Genomic DNA, 23,064 nt, shown 5'->3' on the forward strand with positions numbered 1-23,064 from the left:
AGAGAATCGGAGCCTCGCTCTGATTGGTCAAAGTGTACAGCTCATGTTAACTTTGACCAATCAGAAATCACATACCCCAGCTTTAATACTCCCTTTCTTCTGTCTGTCTTTCCCTCAGGGCCTGATCACGAGCATCAGACAACCGGAGGGAATAGTGAACTCAGAGGAGCACGGAGAGCTTCCCTTTGATATCTGTGAAAACTTCAGCGACACGGAGTTCGACGCTTCAGACATTCACAAGGAAGTGGAGTTCACACTGACACAGGTGAGAGAGACACAGTTTAAAAAAATAAATAAAGTTTTAACCTTTTTATAAGTAAATCCCATTGAGACCGGAGACTCATCATTCTACCAAGGGAGACCTGTTCTCATTCACACGTTTCCATTCATACACCAATAGCAGGCGAACGATCGGAAGCAATGTGGGGTTCAGTGTCTTGCTCAGGGACACTTCGACGTTTAATACTGGTTAAATAGTTGGCTACGTCATTGCGCCTGTTGTTTTTCACTGTGTAGAGTTGAACTCAACATTGTTTCCAGAGGTGACGATGATGAAAGTAGCTAAGGAGTGAGACGTCTCGCTTCCTTCCTATCTCTGAGAGTTGAGCATGTGAAGTAGCGACTGGAATGTGCCAGGTATAAACAAAATCAAATCAAATCAGTTTTATTTGTATAGCCCAAAATCACAAATAGACATTTGCCTCAGTGGGCTTTACATTCTATACAATATGATACAATATGACACCCTGCCCTTACACCTTTAGCTCGGCTGAGAAAAAACTCCCAGTAAAAAACCCTTTACCGGGATTAAAAAATTTGAAGAAATCTCAGGGAGAGTCGACAAAGTAAGGGATCCCTCTCCCAGGACGGACATACTGCAATAGATGTCATAAGTAGAGAAAATCACGAAGGAATTTGATCATTGACCAGATGTTTACATGGTAATACTAAAGTAAAGTGCAAATAGTGTGGATGCAGGAAAACAAAGCAAGATGGCGGCAGCAGCATCACGTCAAAACATTTCTAAATTCTGGGAGCATTTCATCCTCAACCGTAGATTGTATGTGAGCCCTCAACATAGTAAAACAAAAAGATTTCTTGCTAGATTTAATAGGCGGATTTTGCTTGGCACGGATAATTTTGCTTTTCATAATATAATTAGTCGACTAATTGTTTCTATAATCGATAGATGAATCGACTATCAGAATAATTGATATTGTATTGTTACAACGCAGAGCGAATGAGATTCCTTACGCCATGTTTGTGTCTCTGCAGGTGAAATCCCAGAACCGTGCGATCCGCCTTCTGAGGACCAACAAGGTGAGGATCTGTGAAAAGACACATTTCGATGCGGCCATTTTTCATTAATAAGCTTTTATTGAAGACACAGGTCAATTTTTTTTTATTATTTTTTTTATTTAACCAGGAGAGTCTTTTTGAGATTACAAATCTCTTTTACAAAAGAGTCCTGGCCAAGAGGCAGCAGCACAGTTAGTTACAGACAATCATTTAAAAACAACAGAGAACATATAGAGTCACTGTCAGAACATCATCAAACAAAGCATGTACAGACAGAAGAGCTTCAACATCATTAAGTAAGGACTTGAACGTATAACACATCATACAGTATAAGAAGGAGATACAAAACATACATAGAAATTAATAAATTACATATAGGCCTATAGGATATACAGGCTATTGCACCAATGCCGTCTTAACCTGGACGTGTATCTGTAGCAGCATTGACTAACAAAGTGACTCTAACTTATCTTAACATATCGACTTAAGGTGATGGACAAGATGCTGGAGGACCAAAAGAAACGTGAAGAAGAGGAGAAGAAGAAAAGAAAGGAGGAGCTGGAGGAGAGAGAGAGAGAAGCGGAGAGGAAGAAGAAGGAGGAGGCCGCAGCCGCGCTGGAAGCTGCAAAATGCAAAGTGTGTTTCAGTAAAAATTCCCCTGTTCATTTTGTATCACTGGCCGGGCTCGAAATGTATCGGCAAAACTACTGCCACACAAATGGAGTCCACTTATACAGCACTTTTCCCTGTTTTTTCACAGACCCAAAGCGCTTTACATTGTTTTGTACACATTCACCCATTCACACAAACATTCATACACCGATAGCAGCAGCAGCTACCACGCAGTGTGCAAGCTAACTATCAGGAGACGTGTAGGGTTCAGCAAACGAGACCATCAGTTTAAAGAATGCTATTTTTATATAGTTTTTCTTAATGCCTTTGTCATGGGTATACGCTCACCCAGGAACAACAGCTGGCGTGGTAAAAACACTTCCGCTTTTGTCCAAAGGGGGGCGCTAGAATTATCACACAATGAAAGTTCCTCAGAGCACACTTTTAAACAACGGCATTTCGCATTTGTTTGTTTCTCGAAAGTTATTTTCTGACAAACGTAACAGTGACTAATGTAACCCCCGTCTCATTGCAGTGGACGCCGCTCGGCTTCAAAGTCCCGTGCGAACGCGACGAGGTAACTAAAGAGCGTTTCACTGGCACCGTGCTCAGAGCCATCTCCAAGTTCCCACGCAAAGAAATCAAGAAGGAGCCGGAGGAGGAGCCAGCGGACGCACAAACTCAACCCGGAGAGGTACTGAAAATATTGGAAAAGTTCTTAGTGTGGGGGGATGTGTTTGGGAAATTTTTTTTTGTTTTCATTTTAAGTTGATCTAAATTTCTATTCAATTCTAAATTGAAGGTATAAGGGTCTATCGAACATTTTATGGTTCAAGTGTCAAGAAACCAGACCTAATTTTTTTTTGTGTGTGAAAATTGAGACTTTCAAAAAAATTCAATAAACATCTGGGAAAGGTTCTCGATTTAAAAAAAATAATAATTAAGGCATAAATGTATTTAAAAGAATGAATCCAAAAACTTAAAGGTGCAGTATGTAACTTTGGGTGTGTTGGAGAAGTGAACATTTTCTAAGCTATTTTAAGGTTTGTAGATATCTGTCTGACTGGAAGTAATCCATCAGAACAGTGTCCCTAGCTCCATAGCAACAGTGAATTATCCTTAACGGCGTGGAATGATCTAGAAATAACGGACTGAATGCTAGAATGCTGATATCAACCAATCGGAACAAAGCATTTATCAGTGCCATGTAATAATATATCTTTGAATTTCTTGCAGGTCAAAATAAGAGAGGAAAAAATGGAGGAGGATGAGCAGAAAGCGAGTGATGGAGTAACGGAGGGGAAGACAGAACTGAAAGAGGAGAAAGTGGAGGAAGGGGAGAAGAAAGCAGAGCCTGAAGCTAAAGTCAAAACGGACCCTGACATGGGTCGACTCGTCATGACCTTCAACGGGACACAGAGGCAACTTTCCTTCCACCCGAGTGACTTGCTGAGCAACGCAACTATGATGGACGGAGATCAGGTGAGAGCAGGAAAAAAATATGGTATTATGGATGGATGGATGGATGGATGGATAGATAGATAGATAGATAGATAGATAGATAGATAGATAGATAGATAGATAGCCCCCAAAAACAATGGCTCATCCTGGCATTTCCAAAGAAAATTAATTAATTTACCGCATGTCACCGTTCAAACATAAGCAGCTACTGAGGGAGACAAAAACAGCGACAGAGTTACACCTGTAGCTTTAATAGACTGGAGTGTGTTTATTGGGTGGTAGGATGGCATAGAGGAAAGGTGGTCGACCAGGTGCAATGTTTTGTGGGGGAGTTATGAGCAAACCTGCGCTCTGACCTCCTCCTGAAGTGTGGTAACTTGAGAGGGGATATGCGGAAAGACAAATTTCATTGAACCAACCATTGACTAATAAAGCAACTTAAAGCTGGGGTGGAGAATTTGGGGAGAAAATAGCAGTTGGGATAGAGATTTGAATCCAAATACCTCAACCGCTCCACTTGTTCTCTTTGGTCCCTCCCCTATGGTCCCTCCCTGACACGCTCTACACCAACAACGTCGGTGCCAAAGTAAATGGACAGTCCCAACAGCCAATAAGAACAGAGAATCGGATTTTTATTTTTTATTTTATTTTTTTAGAATCGGAGCCTCGCTCTGATTGGTCAAAGTGTACCGCTTATGTTAATTTTGACCAATCAGAAATCACATACCCCAGCTTTAACTTAACTATTTTGTTCTTGATGTTAAACTTCTGCCCCTGATCTGTGTGTGAAGGTGCGTTTCAACATCGCCACCAGTCTGGAGACCCGAGAGGAGCGAGCGACCTTCGTGGAAATCGTCCCCGACTCCTTCGAAGAGTCCACGGAACAACGTCGACAAGTAAGACCTGTGTGTGTCTGTGTGGGGGGGGTGGGTGGGTGTGTGTGTGTGTGTGTGTGTGTGTAAAACAGAAATTGTCATACAGAAAAATAATGATATTACACAAAATAGAAGTCATAAATTGGATACATGAGCGACAAACACTTGATGGTTGGAATTACATGTTTCGAAAAGGAGTGGGAAGAAGTTTAAACCCATTTAATCCCACCCTCACCCTGTCTTTGAAAATACAAAAGAAATCAGTTTTAAAATGTTGTGTGATGTGTTGTTGTACCCCAGGGCATTGTGATAGAGTTCACCAAAGACTCAGGGCTCATCAAATGCTCCCAGAATCCTCAGCTTTTCTTCAACATGTCCGAAGTCATCGAGAAGAAAAAACTCGAGCTCAATGAGAAAGTCGACTTCAGCGTCATCCCGGTAAGTCCAACACTTTATCTCTTTTCGCCCTTTCACGATTCGGTTCCCAGATTTCACAAACGGAAATCCTCGGAGGCTCTAGCTACAGGTAAGTTAGAACCACTATCAACTACTTTGCAGTAGTAAAAGTCCAACAACTTGGTGTCTGAAAGTCCTGGAAAAATGTATAGTGATGTTAGAACATTTGATAGATCAGCATGTGTTACCTGTAAGGGGTGTCGCGATTCTCCAATTCCTCGTTTCGGTTTTGATTTATCGACCTTAAGATCACTGGTGTTATGCCATGATAGCAGCTCTTTGTGTAAGGTGTAGTGTTCCACGGCTCTAAACAGTTAAAATGAATCGTTTGCATAATTTTCAAATGCCCAGGCACCCCACTAGATTAGGTCTTCCAGGATGTTGTACTTTCTATTTGTTTGTATTTTATCTTAAACATTTCTGTGTGAAAACGTTTTTATTGTTGTTGCTCAAAGCATGAGACGGCGGAGGGGGGGCACCAGGCCATCAGGATTCGGCGCTTCGTCGAGAGAGTTTTCCTTCCCGCTCGGAAACTGACGGCTGCCGGGGCGAACAAAGGAAAGGTAAGGAAGAATGGATTTATTAGTAGCTTAAACGTTAACTTTTATGGGGGGGGCGCTCGTGGTGTAGTGGTTAGAAGCTCAGTCCTCTTCACAGCAGACCCGGGTTAGAATCCAGTCCGGGTCGTTCTCTGCATGTCATTCCCCTCTCTGTCTGTCTGTCTGTCCTCTTCACAGCAGACCCGGGTTAGAATCCAGTCCGGGTCGTTCTCTGCATGTCATTCCCCTCTCTGACCCATTTCATCTCTGTCTCTACACACTGTCTAAGAAAAAGTAAAAATGCCCAAAAATCTTTAAGAAAAAAGTTTATATTGCCCATTTAATTGTTCAAGTCATGACTTTATATTCTTCAATGTATGCATGACAGTTGTTTTTGTGAATTTTTCCACAAGAGCTGCAGTCTGTTTATTTTGCATTGTGCATGTATGCTACATTCAAACAACTTCCATGTCTTTTCAGTAAGGGAACATTTTTAATTATTATTACATTATGGTGTACCTTGCTTTTATATTGTTAATATGACCTGCATTCATTTAACAGTTTATCTTCTTACCAGTTATGTGGATTTAACAAATGATTAACCATTATTGTCACAACATGTTGGCACTGATCATTCGTGTAATTTGTGTTTTTCTCTTTCGATAGATGACGATAAAGCTGGCCAAACCTGAGCCGGACACTGAGTGAGTAAAGAACTTATTTATGGTGGAACACAGTTGTAATTATGTCATGTAAAGATAAGGATCGTCTATAAATACAATTCTACATATAGTTTTTATTCTTATATAATTCAAATGTTTAAAGGTGCTATGAGGAACTTTAAAATATTTCTGAAACAGTCTAATTCTTCCTCTGATGATCATATCTTTTATGCACCATCCAGGAGTTGCACTAAAAAATTTGTACCCTGACGATAAAGGCTTTTTCTTTTTCTATAATAAGCAAAATCTTAGCTTAAACATGTCTTCACTCTCTCTCTCTGACCTTTCAGGAAAGAAAAACCAGAGCAAGAAAAGCTGAAGGCAGTTGTGAAGAATCTCAGAACGCAGGACAGCAAGAGCAGCGGCACCAAGAAGGACTACGGCGACTCCCGGCGTCGATACGGTCGCAGCAGCAGGTCTAGAAGCAAAAGCCGCAGTCCCAGTCGGAATCGCAGCAAAGCTCGTAGCCGCAGTAAAAGCCGTAGCAGGAGTCCGCGCAGAGACCAGTTTGGACGCATCATCACAAGGCGACGAAGCCCCAGCCCCGACCGCAAAGCCAGGAACTACAGGCGTAGTCGCAGCCGAAGTCGCGAAAGGTCGTCCAGGCGTGTGAAAAGCCCCCGTAAGAGCAGGAGTCGCAGCAAGAGCAGGAGCCGCAGCAGAAGCAGAGATAGAAGCAAGGACAGGGGCGAACGGAAGAGGGTCAAAGTCAGCAGAGAACGGGAGGACATTCACAAGCGTAGGAGGGAGATGAGCCCTCCTCATAGACGCGCTGGAGTCATGGAAGACGAACTGGCCAGGAAAAAACGGGAACTTGACGAGCTTAACGAAATGATTGCGTACAAAAAGTCCCTCGTGGACCCCAACCAGAGGACCTGCATAGATTACGACCACGGCAGGATCGCCACGCCAATGGCCGAGTACAAACCAGTCCGGTCCATCTTGAAGAATCAACCAGACAGACCCCCTGAGTACCCCCCACATGCCCCTAAACCTTACGATGATCCTTATTATGACCGGCAGTATGGAGGCCCTTACCAAGACCGGCGGTATGGCGAGCGCTACGGTGATCCTTACGCGGCCGGCCGTCCCTTCCCCGAGCGCCCCTATCCACCCGAGCGGCCGTATGAAAGTCGTGGCTACGCTGAAGCCCCTCCCTATGGCGGCGCCCCCCCGATGTCTGCCGGCCAGCGCTACACAGATCGCTACGATGTTTACGACGAACCGTACGAAGGTCGATATGACCCGTATGCTGACCCGTATCGCCAGGTCAAACAAAGCCAGTCTCCAGATCCACATGGTCCCTCGCCATCTTCTCACCATCCTGGACAAGCTCCCAGTGCTCCTGCCCACTTACCGACTTTATCACATATTGTTGACGCTTCATCCGAACCCGCTTACAGAGCCCCTTCTCCGGTACAACAACGCCCTAGAAGCCCCTCTCCGCAACCTGCTCAACGCCAGTCACCCCCAGCGGAGAAACACCCTCTCGATCGCTTCCTGGATATGCTCAATAAAAAGGCGATTGCAGAAAAGAAAACGGGAGAACCGGTTTATGTGAATCGTGACCTTGAGATGCATAATACTAGAAAGCAGATTCCAGAGAATAAACCAGCGGTTCCAGAGCCAGTGTATGTGAACGACGGCCTTCTGCCTCATGAGCGAGCTCTTCAAGATGGCAGCAGGGGCTTTTCTAGGATAGTTGGACTGCCTCAAGAGCAACCGACCACCTGCAGTGTAGCTCCAGAACCGGAAAGGAGGCAACAGAGCCCTAAAGAACACTCGGTGGAAAGAACAAGTGAGGATCCAAACAGCCAGACGGGAGAACCATACGATAAGATCCACAGTCTTCTCCGTACGATTGGGCTAAAGCTGAGTACGGGAGATGTGTCCAAACTGGCAAGTCGAGCACAAGACAAAATGTACAACCAGAAGTCCTCATCCACAGAGAGAGAGACTTTGTCGTCGCCAAGGGAAGAAATGCGAATGGGAAGCAGAACCGGTTCCACTGAATCGGATCGCATGCATTCCCCGTCCCCCGCGCGGTCGTCTAGTCTGGAGCCGCACGGAAGCAGACACAGAGCTGTCTCGGAGTACGAAGGATTCCTCGACCAGCAGGAATTGGAGGCGTTACAGAAGGCACAAGACTTGCAGACTTTAACCAAGACTATGGGAAGCTCCAGCACCCCTCCTCCGGTAAAACCTCCTCCCGGACCCCCACCCACTCACTACCAGCCCCCACCAACACCGACTGACTGGCAGCATTCAGTCACCACCCAGATACCGCCGACACAGTCACAGAGCTCCACAAGCTCCAGCACTGTTACCCAAGCTCTTCCCGGTCAGTTCCCCCAGAGATTTGGAGCGCCCCCCGGACCTCCACCTGGCCCCCCTCCTGGCCCCCCACCTCGCAGACCTCCGGGACAACCACCTTTTAATCCGATCTCCAGTCATCCAATCTTTCCATCCTTTGGCCAGCATTCTGAAAGTTCACCGAGCACTTTGCAGACCTTCACCCCTACCACAGTATCCTTCATACCACCAGTAATGTTAACTCCGGCAACGTTGAGTCACACAAGCACTGCCCAATCCACTATTTCTACCACAGTGGCAAGATGCCTGAAGGTCATAGAAACTGTGAAATCACTGGCGCAACCGTCATCAAAACCAGTCAAATCAGTCCAGTTCAGCTTGCCCTCCGATTCTGAATCTGGCTCCAGTCCTCAGACGATGCAGACGGAGGATGAGATAAAGACCAAGCAGCAAGAGAAGGTACGATAAAACTATAAGCCTAACCCATCGTTACCTTTTAAGTAATCTAATACTGTCAGATGTGATAAAATTAAGAAAACTTGTTGGAAATAATAAAGAATGTTTAAATTGAGACACTGCAGGGGAATGAGGAAAATGTTTAACTTGTAGATATCATCATGAAACTTTGTCAGCTCATTACTGACATTAAAACTATTATTTTTGGTAAATTTACATCTCTTTAAAAAACAAAAATCTAGACTTGACAAAAGTTGGAGTTAAAAGCTTTATTTAACTTTTACAATATATTGTTATTGTCCACATGTTTTACAGAACAAGTATGTTCAGGTCTAAAAAATGCATCTTCAGTATGTTTTAAAAAACTAAATGTATCAGGTCCCAGATAGTCTAGACAGACAGTGCAGCACTTAAGTAGGAACTAGAGATGATGGAATACATCCATGAATCAGCACTATAAAATAAATCCTTGACATTGTATTTTCTTGTTTGTGTTGCAGCTCGATATGTATAACCAGAGGGTTTCTGAAAAGAGGGACCAGCAGTTCAAGGAGTCGATTGCCCGCAGAAAACAAGAGAGGAAAGATGGCACACCTGCAGGTATCAGAACTTGTTGAATTACATCAACGTTTAACTTAACTTGCAACATTTGAATTTCAGGGATCTGTGAGTGAAGAATCCAGGATGGTTATGTCCGTGGTGCGCTAGTTCTTCCAAGATGAATACAGTTTTCAGCGCCATGCTATTTGTATTATTTTAAGGCTAAAAATTAATGTTTTCTTCTTTCTTTCGGTTAAAACAGATTTATTTACGGAACAGTTAGCCAGGATCTAACTAGAAAGCCAGAGATACTTGATTAGCCACATCTACAGATATGATGTAGAAATGTTAAACAGACAACATGTTAAGAAGATATTATATGATGGAAGAAGAGTTCTGTTTTCGTTAGAAAGGCCTATAGCTGTTTTAGGCACTGCAGTAGAAACTAGTCTAGTGCTAAGCTAGATTTATGTCAGTACTTCGTTGCGGTCATGGGTCTCCCCAGAAGTAGTTTTAGAATTCAGCCTAGGACTTCCTTCCGCCAGTTGTCGTTTCTCCACCACAAGGCAACCCGGAAAAATCCTGGAAAAACGTTCTTCTCGCAGCTCTCTCCTGCTCACAGTAGCACCAAGATCTGTTTGCTGCTACGGCCGAACTTCATGTGTGGTAACAGAGCCTCCGCGCATAGATACTGCTACACCGAGCTGCCTTAATGGTTTGTAATGGTATACATCTTAAGTGCATTGCGAGTCGAGCAAAGCTGTTTGTACCAGCGATCAAGAGAAGAAGCCAACTGCAATCCCAACTCCAGAAAGTAACATATTTTTCCTCTTCATTATGGTGAATTCATTGGTATATCTAGCTAAGTGCCCGGAAAGTTAAAACAGTGTTATAGTCGGATGACATATTTAGGGGTTACGATAGACATGTTTCAAGTAAGGTTAGGTATGTGCCGATGCATTACCCAAGTTTCAGCACTGATTCAACACTGGCTTATTGATACAAGAATAAGTTGGATTTGATCGACCCTGACAAACATGACCAACTACAACTTAGGGACCGACATTTTGAACAAACGTACAAGAATATAAAGCCGTCCGTAGTGATCGCGATGAGCACCACAAATATACTGGACCAGTCATGTTTTGATGCTGATGTAGACTCGCAAAGCAAAGCCAGAAGCAACACTTAAAACAAGTAAAAATGCGATGTATCCGCTGTTGTTATTGTATTTTGCTTGAATTTAGCACTTGCGCTAGCTGGGAGTGTGTAGACGCATACAGATCGGATGTGTTTGTTTTGACGTGGCTCTCTAGCTCTAGCTAGAAAAGCAAACTGGTTCTTGACAGATTCTAGAGTTGAACCGACCGCAAACCGGAACTAGCACCGGCCCAGAACTATAACCTGGTTCGTATTCGTGGAAAAGGGGTAAGTAAGCCTTTCAGGTCCAGATGGCTTTTACAGACATGGCTTATACAGTCCAGGGGAGCATAGTAAGAACTGCAGAGACGTAATCATCCACGACCAGTATTTATAAGCATTTAGCAAATTCAGAGTGAATATAGGTTTTGGTCCAGACGCTGAATAGTTTTGCTTTAGGACTTTGACTCCTTATTTGCATGTTTGCTTGTCATTTCAGTGAGTGAACAGTTTCTTTTTAAACAGAAAATGTATATATTTTTTAATCTTTTTTCAAATCTGGACCATATAGTAAGCAAAATGGTAAGCCATGTTCATGAAAGCCTAATGTGTTTTACTCAACTTTTTTACCACGAGGCCTTTCTCGACCTGGTGTTAAGGTGCGAACACACTACACGCGTTACCTGCGTAAGCTTTACACGCATAACACAGCTAAAATGTTGCTTGATCATTTTGTGTCAAAAATGCTTCTACGCGCGTAACGTGCCTAGTCTCCCGATATTGTATTTCCCCTAATCGACCATGGCTGCGATCAGACCCGACACAACAGCGTGCATGTCCGCACAAAAACAACAACAACACGGCCAACAACTGTGCCAAAAGACAAACTGAACAGCACAAATAGCCTTGCATTAAAACAGCATTGCATATTCACGGCAGCTACATAACAAACACAGTTACAGCAGCATCCGTGCACGGCGGCACACAATAAAGGCAAGTAGCCAACATTGCCCTACCTGGCTGTGACAGGGGACCGTGGCTGGCGTAGATCAACACCGGTGCTTCTCTGTACTTGTCGTGAAAGTCCTCCGGACATAGCCGTCGTGTTTGGGTTCATAATATGAGGCGCTAGCCGCCCGCACACAACCGGGTGAGTTAACTAATGCTATATGGCGCTAACTTGGTTTACCGGCTAAAGCACAGCCGCACATATTCACTGAATTAACCAGGAAGTCCATTCTCCTGGTTTACTTTCCCCACGTCTTCTATTCCCGAGCTGCTGTCATACAGCACCGGCCGCCTGCAATAAATTTTCCTCCTCGGTGTTTCTCAGCCTCTGTGTACACTGTTCTCCGACCGTGCCAATGTATGTGACGTCGGGTCAAGCCCAATGCTGATTGGCCAACGCGGCTAATCGTCACGCGTAGGAGCGTAAAAAGTCCAATTTTTTTTGCGCGACTAACGCATCTACGCGCCATGTACGCGCGTAAACCAATGGTTCCCTATGGAAAAATTGCCGATTTTATACGCGTGTAACGTGTTCGCACCTTTACAGGAGCTTTTAGAAGTGCTTTATTCCCGATTGTTTTTTCGAGATAATGTGCGGATTTTGCATTTTTAATTATCTACAGGAATTTGAGTTACCCTTCTTTTCTATAAACGATTAAGCCCTTTTTCATGTTCTAAGTCTTGACAGCCAGGCTCTTAAGGGAGGGTCAGTCGAGTATGTGATCAAGTATGCAATCTTTTTGTTGGAGTTCTAGATAAACGCTTTCCAGTTATCTAGAAAAGTTTACTCTTCATCGAAAGTAAAGAATGTGCTTTTACTTTCTTTATGACACATGAAAGCAGTGCTCGCATTCGCTTCGCAAAACCTGAACCTTTAATCCAAGTTGCGTTCCCGCCCTTTCAGAGTTTGAATCCCAGTCCGAGAGTTTATTTATGGAAGGCTAGGTTAGACTCACCGAACTTATGTTGAGGTAAAGATGGCATGTGTGAAGACATTCCCACATCGCTGAGATCTTTTCTGATTTGAAGACAGTTTTCTCAGATTTTATTAAAGGTGAAGTGAGCGATATATTTATGTTAATATACGTGTTAAATCGCTCTACATTCATGCAGTGATCACTTATATAGTGTGCGCGTTTCATAACTCCAATCTCTAAGTCACCCGCTCTGCATGTAATCGGCAAATAAACTTTTCTGGGATCCCGAAACTGGTATCCAATCAGAAGAGAGAATGCTGCAAACCGGCAGGTCTCACTGCCGGTGCACTCGCAGAGCGACAGATGGGTGAATGTTTATGTGTCTACAATGGCGGAGCAGGTAAAAATCCTTCCCAATGTCTGTTTTGATGGTTTTTATCATGTTTTATCACACTTACGGATCTGAGCTGATGCTAGATAACTCGCTGCTTGAAGACCGCAGTGCATTAATGCGGTGACGTGGGGACGAGGGAGGGGACTGCTAACTGCAGTCACTGACAGGAAGTTAGCTAAAAGAACCATTTTGCTCACAGCCCCTTAAAGAGAATTTGCAGAGTTACTTGAATTTGACCTGTTTTTGAAAAATGTTTAGCATAGTTTTTTCTGATACACATCAAACTAGATTTCCATCCCTTTTAAATGTAATAACGTGAATTGGGACCTATTGTATTATGGACTGTGAACTAGTTTTTCATTTTTAAATTTGAAACTAATTTTTGCTCAAAAGCTAACAGTAGGGGTCATTTATTTAACGATTATTCATATAAATCCATTGTTATAAGAAAATGGTTTAGGTAAAATTAAATATAAGGTAACATCCATGCTAAATTGGTTTACTTTATAATCGTCGGTATCTGCAAAGTTAGGGTAAAACAGCTGTATTTAACGTACATTAACTGTTAATTGGGATTCTCGGATTCTTTGCTATGAACTCCTTTAATTTCAGCCTGTGGTACATTCAACGTTAGCTCTGTAAGCTAATGTAGAGCGTTGTTAACATCTTGTGGGGGCAGTTGGGTATTTTAGCATGAGCAACTTCAGGCTCGACTTACTGATAGTCATCAAAACGGTAAGTAACTCTATACCTAACATCAATGAATATGAAACCACTTTTAAATATGATGGTGAATATTCTTAATATTTTTAATACAAATTATGCAGCAGCTTGCATGGGCTAAATTTACCCACGGTTTTAAATAAGATTATCCCGCTAAGTAAGAATGTTATCCAGGATCTGACATTAGCGATTCTGAATTTAAGGCCTTTTCAGACAGGAGGCGACTTTCTGTTTGCGTACTCCTTTGGACTTGCGGCATCTCGATGGTTCTTTGAGTGAATAGACAGGCAGGGGAGGCTAGCTCATGTATGGCAACCATGGAAACAGCTTTTGTGCAATACCGTTTTCCTGCTGTTAAAAATTATTTTCCACAATACTGTCAAACAGCAACTCCTATTATTTAAATTTGTTCAGTTAGTAAGTGTTTTAGTGAATTCAGTTTTGTTTAGATACTGGGCCACTTTATTAGGTTTTCTTTGATCATGTCTAGCTAACTCAGTATAGTGTTTAGATCTGCCATGGAGTTGCAACAAAGATGAATGTTTCAGCTATGTTAACTTTTTTTTATTTTAACTGTTCAAATAACAATTGTAAATGTCCAGTTAATCACAGACGGCATCGATGATTCTCTTGTCCATTCTCATAACCTACGATTCAACCGTTGCATAGAAAAAAAGTTACACACTTTTTCAAGTCTGCCGACGCGCGTGTTTGAGCTCACCTCGCATTGAAAATGTAAAACCAGGCGAGTCGATCACCTCCCGTCTGGAAAGGCATTTAGCTTTTGATATTGGTGTGTGAAAGTGTTAGCTCAGGAAGCTAACATACAAAGCTGTTAGCAATGCTCAGTATGCAATTCGGATATTATTTTAATCAAGTTGTTATTGATAAAGTTATTTGGTGAGTCAGTGATACCAGGACTTGTGTCAGAGTTGAGGATTATTGCACTACAATGCTGAGGGACTTTGCAAGGTCCTTGATTCCGTCCAAAACATTTTTAGATATAATAAAATACGGTTTATAATGCTAACAGGTTTTATGATATAATGCTTACAAGTTGTAGAGGTATTGCCAGGCTCAAGGACAGTTACCCAGATTGTTTTTTGTTACATTTTGCACAAACTCTGACTATCTTAGTCTGTGTTTGAACATTTGACCTTTGCAGTTCCATCACCCAGACGACAGTAGGCCATCTGTCATTTCTCTCACTTTTGCGCATTTAAATCCACTTTGATCGAGTCTCATCTTTGCCTTTTTAAACATGATGCTCAGGTAACTTTCGTTTACGTGCTGCGGTCCTGTGATCCTCACAGGATGGTAAACAGTTTGGTTCACATTAAAGAAGAGATGATCAACTCCAGTATGGACCCAGAGAACGGAAATGGAAAACAAATATCCCTTATGCCCTTTTAAAGAAAATAAATCACACTATTTTAAAGTGTAATTGGTCTTGGGCTTCTTTCAACCTACAAACATTCTTAAACCCTAAAACGTAACAAAGTGTAATGGGAAGCTTTTGTTATTAGGTATATTAAGTAATTTTTTATTTGAAATTCCATTTCTTTTCTCGAAATGAATTACTGGACTCGGAATGAACTTCAGACCTTAAAAAAAACTTGAGGCCGTGTAGAAGAAATGTTTTGTGAATTATGAAATCATCATTCATCCTATTTAAGTTAAGTCAGTGTGTTGTAATCTTTTATCATGACATTTGAATAGGTTTTAGAAAAAGTTTTTTTTAGTGCCAGGTTGGAATTTTCCTCGTTATGCTCCCAAAAAAAGGCAGCACTTAATGGGGGATGTCTATAGACTCAGCAATTAGCTAGGGATACATGCTAAGTCATTCGAAGCTAATTGAAACATTGTTGCGATGTTAAGTGTTTTATTATGAATGCAGTTTTTGTTTCATGATGCGAAGGTGTATGAAAAATTAAAGTTGTACATTGCAGAGTGGCAATATTTAATGTCTTGACGGTGAAGGTAGGTGATGATTTAGATCTTTTAACTGCTCTGCTTAGGCTGACTTTCTCCTTTGGATAAAAAAACGATTTTTGACAATGTCTTAAATTAAATATCAGTCACTAAAATAATAGAATAAACTGAACAAGTTCTTGAATACTCTGTTACGTTTACCACATGTTTCTGTGTTCAGTAGTTTGTCTTTCGGTTATCACTACATTCGAAGTAGAGAACTTGAGATTACCTCTCCTGATGCAATGACTATCAATTTAAATTAAGGCTTAAAAGGTGTGTGATAGAATGTGCTACAAACATGTTGAAAGAGCGATTCTGCAACTAAATATTGGTAAATATGTTTAAAAAATCTGGCTGGTTTCCCAAAGCTCAACTGGCTCATTGTCCAACAGAAATTTTAAAATAATATCTGACGATTGTGTGTTTTGATCGTCTCTTTTGCGTGACATATAATGATGACTGGATCTTGATGCGCTCACAAAAATGGCATATTAATCGGTTACGCAAACTGCAAATATATTCTATTTTCCTCACTTCAGGTGCATTCTGGCTGCACTACACCCCTGGTATTAAATGCTAATTTAAATTGTATAGGCAGCTGTGTACTGTGTAGTTAACATTGAGTCAAATAGATCTTTGTGGATCCAGCCTTAGTGTACAAACCTATTGCCTAGCTTTTGAAGTCCAATAAACGAGAGTTTTAAAAGTGAGTACAAAAGATTATAACCACTTGCCTTTAGGGAACAAATTTAATTAATAAAAACTGAGTTAAAAAATATAGGTTGTCACTTACAAATGTATTTTGTTTTAAAATTTCCAGGCAAGCCGACGAGCAGCGAGCCCAAGAACGTTTGGATTTGTGGCCATTCTCTGGTGTACTGGGCGGAGTCACGCGCCAAGTCTCCGGAGGTAGGTATGCAGCTCGGCATGGACCCCAGCAAAGTGACCATCTGGTGGAAGGGCACTCAAGGAATGACGTGGTCGCAACTCCTTCCCCAACTGCACCAGCTGAAAGTCACCTGGCCCAACCCGGACGTGCTCATCATGCACCTCGGTGGCAACGATCTGAGCACCGACAGCCCTACCAATCTCCTGGCATCGGTGAAAAAGGACTTGACGTCTATGAGAAGCATATTTCCGCAGTGTGTTCTTGTCTGGTCCAATATCCTCCCCCGAAGGGCTTGGCGCCACTCGTCAGACGCCCACGAAGTCGATCTAGTCAGAACCACGATCAATCGTAGAATCCAGAACATAATCTCGGAGCTAGGCGGCACTTCGCTGACACATGATACGATACGTTGCGGTTCAAACACGGGCCTGTACCGAGCGGACGGCGTGCATCTGTCCCCCAAAGGAATCGATGTTTTCAATCTGGACGTGCAAGATCTTCTGGAGAAATGGGAGATGGAGATGGATTCCTAGATAAAAGTTAAGAGGTGTATCAATCCTTTTTCTGTTTCTTAAGTATTTTTTAATTCCTAATCATAGCTAGGACGTGACGTTGATTCTAGTAATTGCAACAACTGTATTCAAGCTAAGGAAACTCCATGAATATGTTCAGTTTTTGTTTGTAGTTTTAGCTTAAAAGTAAGGAATTTCAGGGTGTTATGAATTCAAAATATGTTTCTGTGTCTTGAATCAATAAACTCAATATTAACCGATTTGTCGTTGTATGTCTTATCATTTTAATAAACACGATGTCATGTTATGAAAAGAACCTGGTAATGTTGGACATGTGCTTGTCGACTGACTGATAAATAAAGTGTCTATCTATCAGGGGTTGTCTCTACTTTCTAGTAAATGTAACTTAAAGGCACGGTGTGTAGAATTTATTGGCGTTTTTCAGAACAGAAACTAGCTTGACCTTGAAGACCACCGTAGCTTCTGTTAATTCTCCAGAAGGGAGGGGTTAGCAAGGGAGCCTGGACATCTACAAACTCTCCACTAGATGATGCTGTAAGCTCCTACATTACACACTGCACCTTTTAATAAAATTGTGTTGTCAACAATGAAAATGTTATTCATGATATTCCTTTGAATGTTATTTTTGGGTTAAAATGTTTTCATACAATGTTGGCCTATTACATATAAGGGGTGACCCCGAAATAGTTGACTATTCAACGAGCCCGATTCGACTTACAATCTCACAGTCGAATAGTCGCAAAATTTGGTTATGAAACGGGGATCATTCTATTATATGTGGGAGCTGAATGTTTGATTAGACCTGGAATTGCTTGGTTTCTCTCAATAAATCTATTGTGGTATAAAAATGCTCATTTCCAATTATACTGTTAATAGAAATGTGGAAATAACTCATGAGCTTTTAATCAATTTCGTAATGGTGTGTGTGTGAGGTAAGTCACAATAAAAGAAATTCTTATGCCTTAAGTCAAGAAGACAAACTGGAATTTGGTGTGGTAATAATAGAAGCCAATGCTGAAAATGAGAATATTGATGAACAGAAAAAAACAAACATGATTTGACAGTAAGTCCACTTTGACAACAAGACTGGAGCAATCAGATTTGACTTAATATTCTTATTCGGAGACACTCCTATTTCATACAGTTGCATCTCAACTACAATTTTTTCTGTAATGTAATTCAAAAAGTGCACATTTCATATTCTAGATCGACTAATCATTCTTTATAGAATTCATAGATAAGCCCTTTTCATAAGGTCGACATTTCTGTTGTATAAATCTTTTTTTGATTGGTTTCATGTAACATTAAAATATTGAGATACTGTATTTATTTTATTCCGCGAGCTGTTGTAAGCCGTAATCAACCAAATTAAAACACTAGAAAGGCCTGACATATTTCACTGTGTAATGAATCTAGAATATATGAAAATTTCACTTTTTTGAATGGGCTTTTCAATGATATAACTTTTTTTTAGATGCACCTGTAGGCCTTACATATTTATTTATTTTTTAATGACCCAGCATTAGCTGCTGCCATTATGGCTGCGTTCCAATCCCCATACTTTCTACTATTTAGTACGGTAAAGAAAATATTTAGGATGTCCCAACTCTTTTCGTGGATTTAGTATGATTAAAAATACTCTGATGTCTACTATCTTCGGCCGAGATTTTAAGTGTGGAAAACAGCATGCAATTTGGGAGACTCTGACCCACAATCCAGTGCCCCCCAGAAGTGACGTCACATCGACTGAGCCTCCATATGAAAACAACCGGGGATGCGACATATAAAAGCAAGAGGCAAGATCAAGGCGTAAAGTTAGGATGAAATAAATATGTTAAAGTATGTCAAGTGTATGCATACTGCATCCTAACCAGATTATTTTTGTGCTCAGATGTAGTATGTAGAATAAAAAAAGAAAGAGTATGAGTTTTGGAACGCAGGGTTAATTCTCCACTGATGTTTGTACATGTCGGATCCGGAAAGGTGAGTCTTTGTTTTCTCTTTAGGTTCCGACCAATGGGACGCTCAGGATTCAGCCGATGAACTGATCGATATGGAAACACAGGACACTTCTACCCAATCAGAACACTGCAGTGGAATATCAGACTCATCCACAAACATTTAGAAATTAAAAAAAAAAAAAATTCAAGTTCTCGACCCACACCATGACAGATCACAGCACTTAGACCAGATGAATTTACAGTAGACAGACACAGAGAAAGTGGTACAGCTCACATGGAAAGCATTTACAGTGCTTCACTTTATCCACATTTCGTTATGTTACAGCCTGGAATAACGCTGGACTAAAAAAATACATTCTCAAAATTCTACACATAATACCCCAGAATGACAACTTAAAAAAAGCTTGTTTGAGATTTATGCAAATGTATTAGAAAAAAAGAAGAAATCACTTGTAGCCTACATAAGTATTCACAGCCTTTGAGATTGAGCTCAAAATTGAGCTCAGGTCTATTCTGTTTTCACTGATCATCCTTGAGATGTTTCTGCAGCTCAATTGGAGTCCACCTGTGGTAAATTCAGTTGTTTGGACATGATTTAAAAAGGCGCACACCTGTCTATATAAGGTCCCACAGTTAACAGTGTATGTCAGACCACAAAACAAGCATGAAGTTGATCGTCTGTCGACCTCCGAGACAGGATTGTGTCAAGCCACAGATCTGGGGAAGGGTACAGAAACATTTCTGCTGCTTTAAAGGTCCCAATGAGCACAGTGGCCTCCAGCATCCGTACATGGAAGAAGTTTGGAACCACCATGACTCTTCCTAAACTGAGTCCACCGACGCTCCCCATCCAACCTGATGGAGCTCGAGAGGTTCTGTAAAGAGGAATGGGCTAAACTGGCCAAAGATAGGTGTGCCGAGCTAGAGGCTTCATATTCCATAAGACTTGGGGCTGTAATTACTGTCAAAGGTGCCACAACAAAGTATTGAGCAAAGGCTGTGAATATATATATATATATATATATTTGGCATTTTCAAGCTTTATTAGACAGTACAGAGTTGAAATGGGCAGACGGAGAGAGAGAGAGAGAGAGAGGGGGGGGATGACCTGCAGTAAAGGTCCACGGGTCGGATTCGAACGCGCAACCACTGCAACGAAGGCCTGAGCCAATATGGTACGCGCTCTATTCACTACATCACCGGAGCGCCCCTAGACTGTGAATACTTATGCATATATTACATTTCCTACATTAAGAAAACACTTTTTTCATGTTTTCATTATGGGGTTGTATGTGTAGAATTTTCTGAAAAAAATAAAAATGTAATCCAGCGTTATTCTAGGCTGTAACATAATGAAATGTGGAAAAATTGAAGTGTTGTGAATACTTTCAGTATGCACAGTAGACAGACAGAGAGACAGTCACTGATGTAATAGTCAACTTTAATAAACATTGACTGTTTTTGCACAATACATTTTTTTTTTTAATGTCATTATTTCTTGTCTGTTTGCGGCTTCAGCATTTGATTGAACTTTTCCTTTAATATAAAACTGACTGAAGCAGCGACCGGAATCCAGAGAAAAAATAGTTTCTGATAAAATGTTACAAACATGTGAATTCCAGTGATTTCTGTGTGTAACAAGAAAACGGATGTAAACACATTAAGACTTGTACAGGTTTTAATGGCACGATGTAAAAGACTTGCATACAAAGATGTATATATATTTATATTTTTTACATGTTTGATAATATTGGCAGCTAATAGATCATTAGTACTACTGTGATGACGTAAATAAATATGTAGTTTATTCTGCTGAAACAGTGACGTTCCTCTTGAGGTTTGTGTGTTTGTTTGTGAATGGGTCTGTGTGTGTCTCTCTCTCTGTCTGTGTGTATGTGTCTTTCCCTGTCTGTGTGTCTCTGTCTCAATGTCTCTCTCTGTATGTGTCTGTCTCCCTCTGTGTGTGTGTCTCCCTGTTTGTGTGTCTCTCCCTGTCTATATGTGTATGTGTATCTCTCTGTGTGTGTGTGTGTGTCTGTCTGTATCTCCATCTCGCCCTTTGTGTGTGTGTCTTTTCTCCATGTCTGTGTGTATGTCTGTCTGTCTCTCTCTCTCTCTCTTCTTCAGTGTGTGTCTGTCTCTCTCTCTCTCTCCTTCAGTGCGGTTGCTTCTCTCTCTCTCTCTCTCTCTGTCTCTCTCTCTCTCTCCTTCAGTGCGGTTGCTTCTCTCTCTCTCTCTGTCTCTCTCTCTCTCTCCTTCAGTGCGGTTGCTTCTGCTCCATCTCCCTCCAGCTTTTCCACAGCAGCAGATCTCGACTCTTCGCCATGGTGACCAGGAAACCAGGAAGTTTGAACCCGTTAAACTGACCCGCGCCCGCGTCATGGCCCATCGCTAGCAGCATGGTCACGTTACCTAGCAACAAGACCAAAAACACACACCCTGAGTTCCAAATTACATACTTTCTTTTTACTACACTACATACTAAAGTACAGAAGAGTTTTAGGGCCACAGGAGCGAAAAAAAATTCAAATTAGGCAGATTTTTTTTTTTCATTATGTCGAGAAACGTCAAGAATAAAGACACCACTCCAAATGTTCAGTGTCACTTGTTTTGCTATTTATACTAGGCATTATGTTTGAGTAGAATGAACATTTTGATTTTATGCTATAAACTACTGACAACATTTCTACCAAATTCACAATAATAATATTGTCATTAAAGAGCATTTCCATTCAGTTATGTAGAGATAAAGATTCAAGGAAAATCCAGACTGGTGTTAATTGTTTCCGGGGCTGTATATAATCTCTCTAAACAAGTTTATTTGCATCGATCGTCTCGCCACCTGAAGGCAAAAACTTAAGGAGGAGCAACTATTCATTGACTTTCTTATTAATATTATTGTAGCCCTTTTAGCTAAAAGCAATTAACATCTAATATAGGCAATAGGTTATTACAATACACAGCTTTTACAAACACATTTGAGTTTATGATATTTTTGCAACACATTTTTTCTAGGGATGATGCAAAATTTCTTAAATTATCATTATTGGCAAAACCCTCAAAACATCTAACATAATCAAAAAATATAAAATAAATTTCGCACAAAACTACCAATGAAAACATCCGGTAACCACACACACACACACACAGAACCCCCCCCCCTCCCCCCCCCCCCCCCACACACACACACACCCTCTCTCTTACCTGTGTGGTATGAGGTCATGTCTTTGCCCTTCAGAATGTTGCTGATGTTGCTCACGGCGACGGCGGCGTGCAGCTCAGCGTGGTACGCCATCTTGGGTTCCCTCACGTCCGCGCAGTCGCCGACCGCGAAGACGTTACTGAAACCTGAGACCTGCAGACACATATAGGAGAGTGAGAGGGTGAGTGAGTGAGTGAGTGAGTGAGTGAGTGAGTGAGTGAGTGAGTGTGTGAGAGAGAATGTGTGTGTGTATACTGGAGACGTTACAGACACATACAGCTCTGGAAAAAATTGAGACCACTCCAAATATTCAGTGTCTCTCATTTTACTATTTATAGGCATATGTTTGAGTAGAATGAACATTTTGGTTTTATTCTATAAACTACTGACAACATTTCTACCAAATTCCAATACATGTTTTGTCATTTAGAGCATTTTCATGAAGTGATGTAGAGATGAAGATTTAAGAAAAATCCAGACTGGTCTCTTTATTTTTTCCGGGGCTGTATAGTAGAGTGAATGTGTCTGTGTGTTTGTCTGTCTGTGTGTGTGTGTGTGTTTGTATGTTTATTGGTGTGTGTCTGTCTGTCTGTCTGTCTGTGGTTATGTGTGTGTGACAGCTGGAGATGTACTGAAAGCACAGACCTGGAGGTGCTGGTTCACCTTGAGGGCTCCGTCTGCAGCCAGGGAGGAGGCTGGAACAACAACATATTATACAGATTATTAAGAGTCAAATTTAAACACTTTTCCAGGATTTTCAAAATAGATGTTCAACTTTTTCAAGGACCCAAAACCTTTAATAAATATATATAAATATGCCTATGCGTAAAAAAAATGCATTTAAAAAATAAATTAAAATTATTATAATTTTCAAGTCGTCATGCTAGTTTGGTCAAAAATCCGTTTTGTGTAAACTAGACATTAATTCAGGACCAGATGGACCAACACTGACATCTTGTGGACAGAACAGGGAACTGCAGTTTAAAATATGAAGATGAATAAAGTTAACTGTTCGAGGTGCTTGTACTTCAGCTTTTGTTATAATACACA

The 23,064-nt window shown here is 41.4% G+C and overlaps 2 protein-coding genes across 4 annotated transcripts in view; one reads left to right on the top strand and one right to left on the bottom strand.

Moving 5' to 3' along the window:
• The window catches only part of LOC307257800 (uncharacterized protein), a 29,688-nt gene extending 9,887 nt beyond the window's left edge, over nt 1-19,801 (top strand). Inside the window, exons 15-27 of one of the 3 annotated variants that reach the window (XM_080037137.1) lie at nt 119-265; nt 1,276-1,320; nt 1,789-1,935; nt 2,447-2,605; nt 3,148-3,393; nt 4,164-4,268; nt 4,548-4,685; nt 5,159-5,266; nt 5,909-5,946; nt 6,255-8,736; nt 9,234-9,333; nt 16,250-16,338; nt 16,438-17,084. In XM_080037137.1, coding sequence (XP_079893263.1) covers nt 119-265; nt 1,276-1,320; nt 1,789-1,935; nt 2,447-2,605; nt 3,148-3,393; nt 4,164-4,268; nt 4,548-4,685; nt 5,159-5,266; nt 5,909-5,946; nt 6,255-8,736; nt 9,234-9,333; nt 16,250-16,338; nt 16,438-16,851 — 4,218 coding nt within the window. In that variant the 3' untranslated portion in view covers nt 16,852-17,084. Of the gene's footprint in view, nt 1-118; nt 266-1,275; nt 1,321-1,788; nt 1,936-2,446; nt 2,606-3,147; nt 3,394-4,163; nt 4,269-4,547; nt 4,686-5,158; nt 5,267-5,908; nt 5,947-6,254; nt 8,737-9,233; nt 9,334-16,249; nt 17,085-18,857 lie in introns of those variants that run through there. The other 2 variants (XM_080037138.1, XM_080037136.1) reach the window with 2 other exon arrangements.
• A 190-nt stretch (nt 19,802-19,991) lies between these two features.
• Nucleotides 19,992-23,064, bottom strand: part of aifm2 (AIF family member 2) — a gene marked incomplete at its 5' end in the record, with an annotated part of 7,810 nt that continues 4,737 nt past the window's right edge. The window contains 3 exons of the mRNA XM_080037344.1: nt 19,992-21,224; nt 22,017-22,167; nt 22,660-22,709. Of these exons, the coding sequence (XP_079893470.1) occupies nt 21,070-21,224; nt 22,017-22,167; nt 22,660-22,709 (356 nt within the window). The 3' untranslated portion in view covers nt 19,992-21,069. The remainder of the gene's footprint in view (nt 21,225-22,016; nt 22,168-22,659; nt 22,710-23,064) is intronic.

The sequence above is a fragment of the Ammodytes marinus genome (assembly GCF_949987685.1).
Source record: "Ammodytes marinus genome assembly, chromosome: 11".
NCBI classification, from domain to species: Eukaryota; Metazoa; Chordata; class Actinopteri; order Uranoscopiformes; family Ammodytidae; genus Ammodytes; species Ammodytes marinus.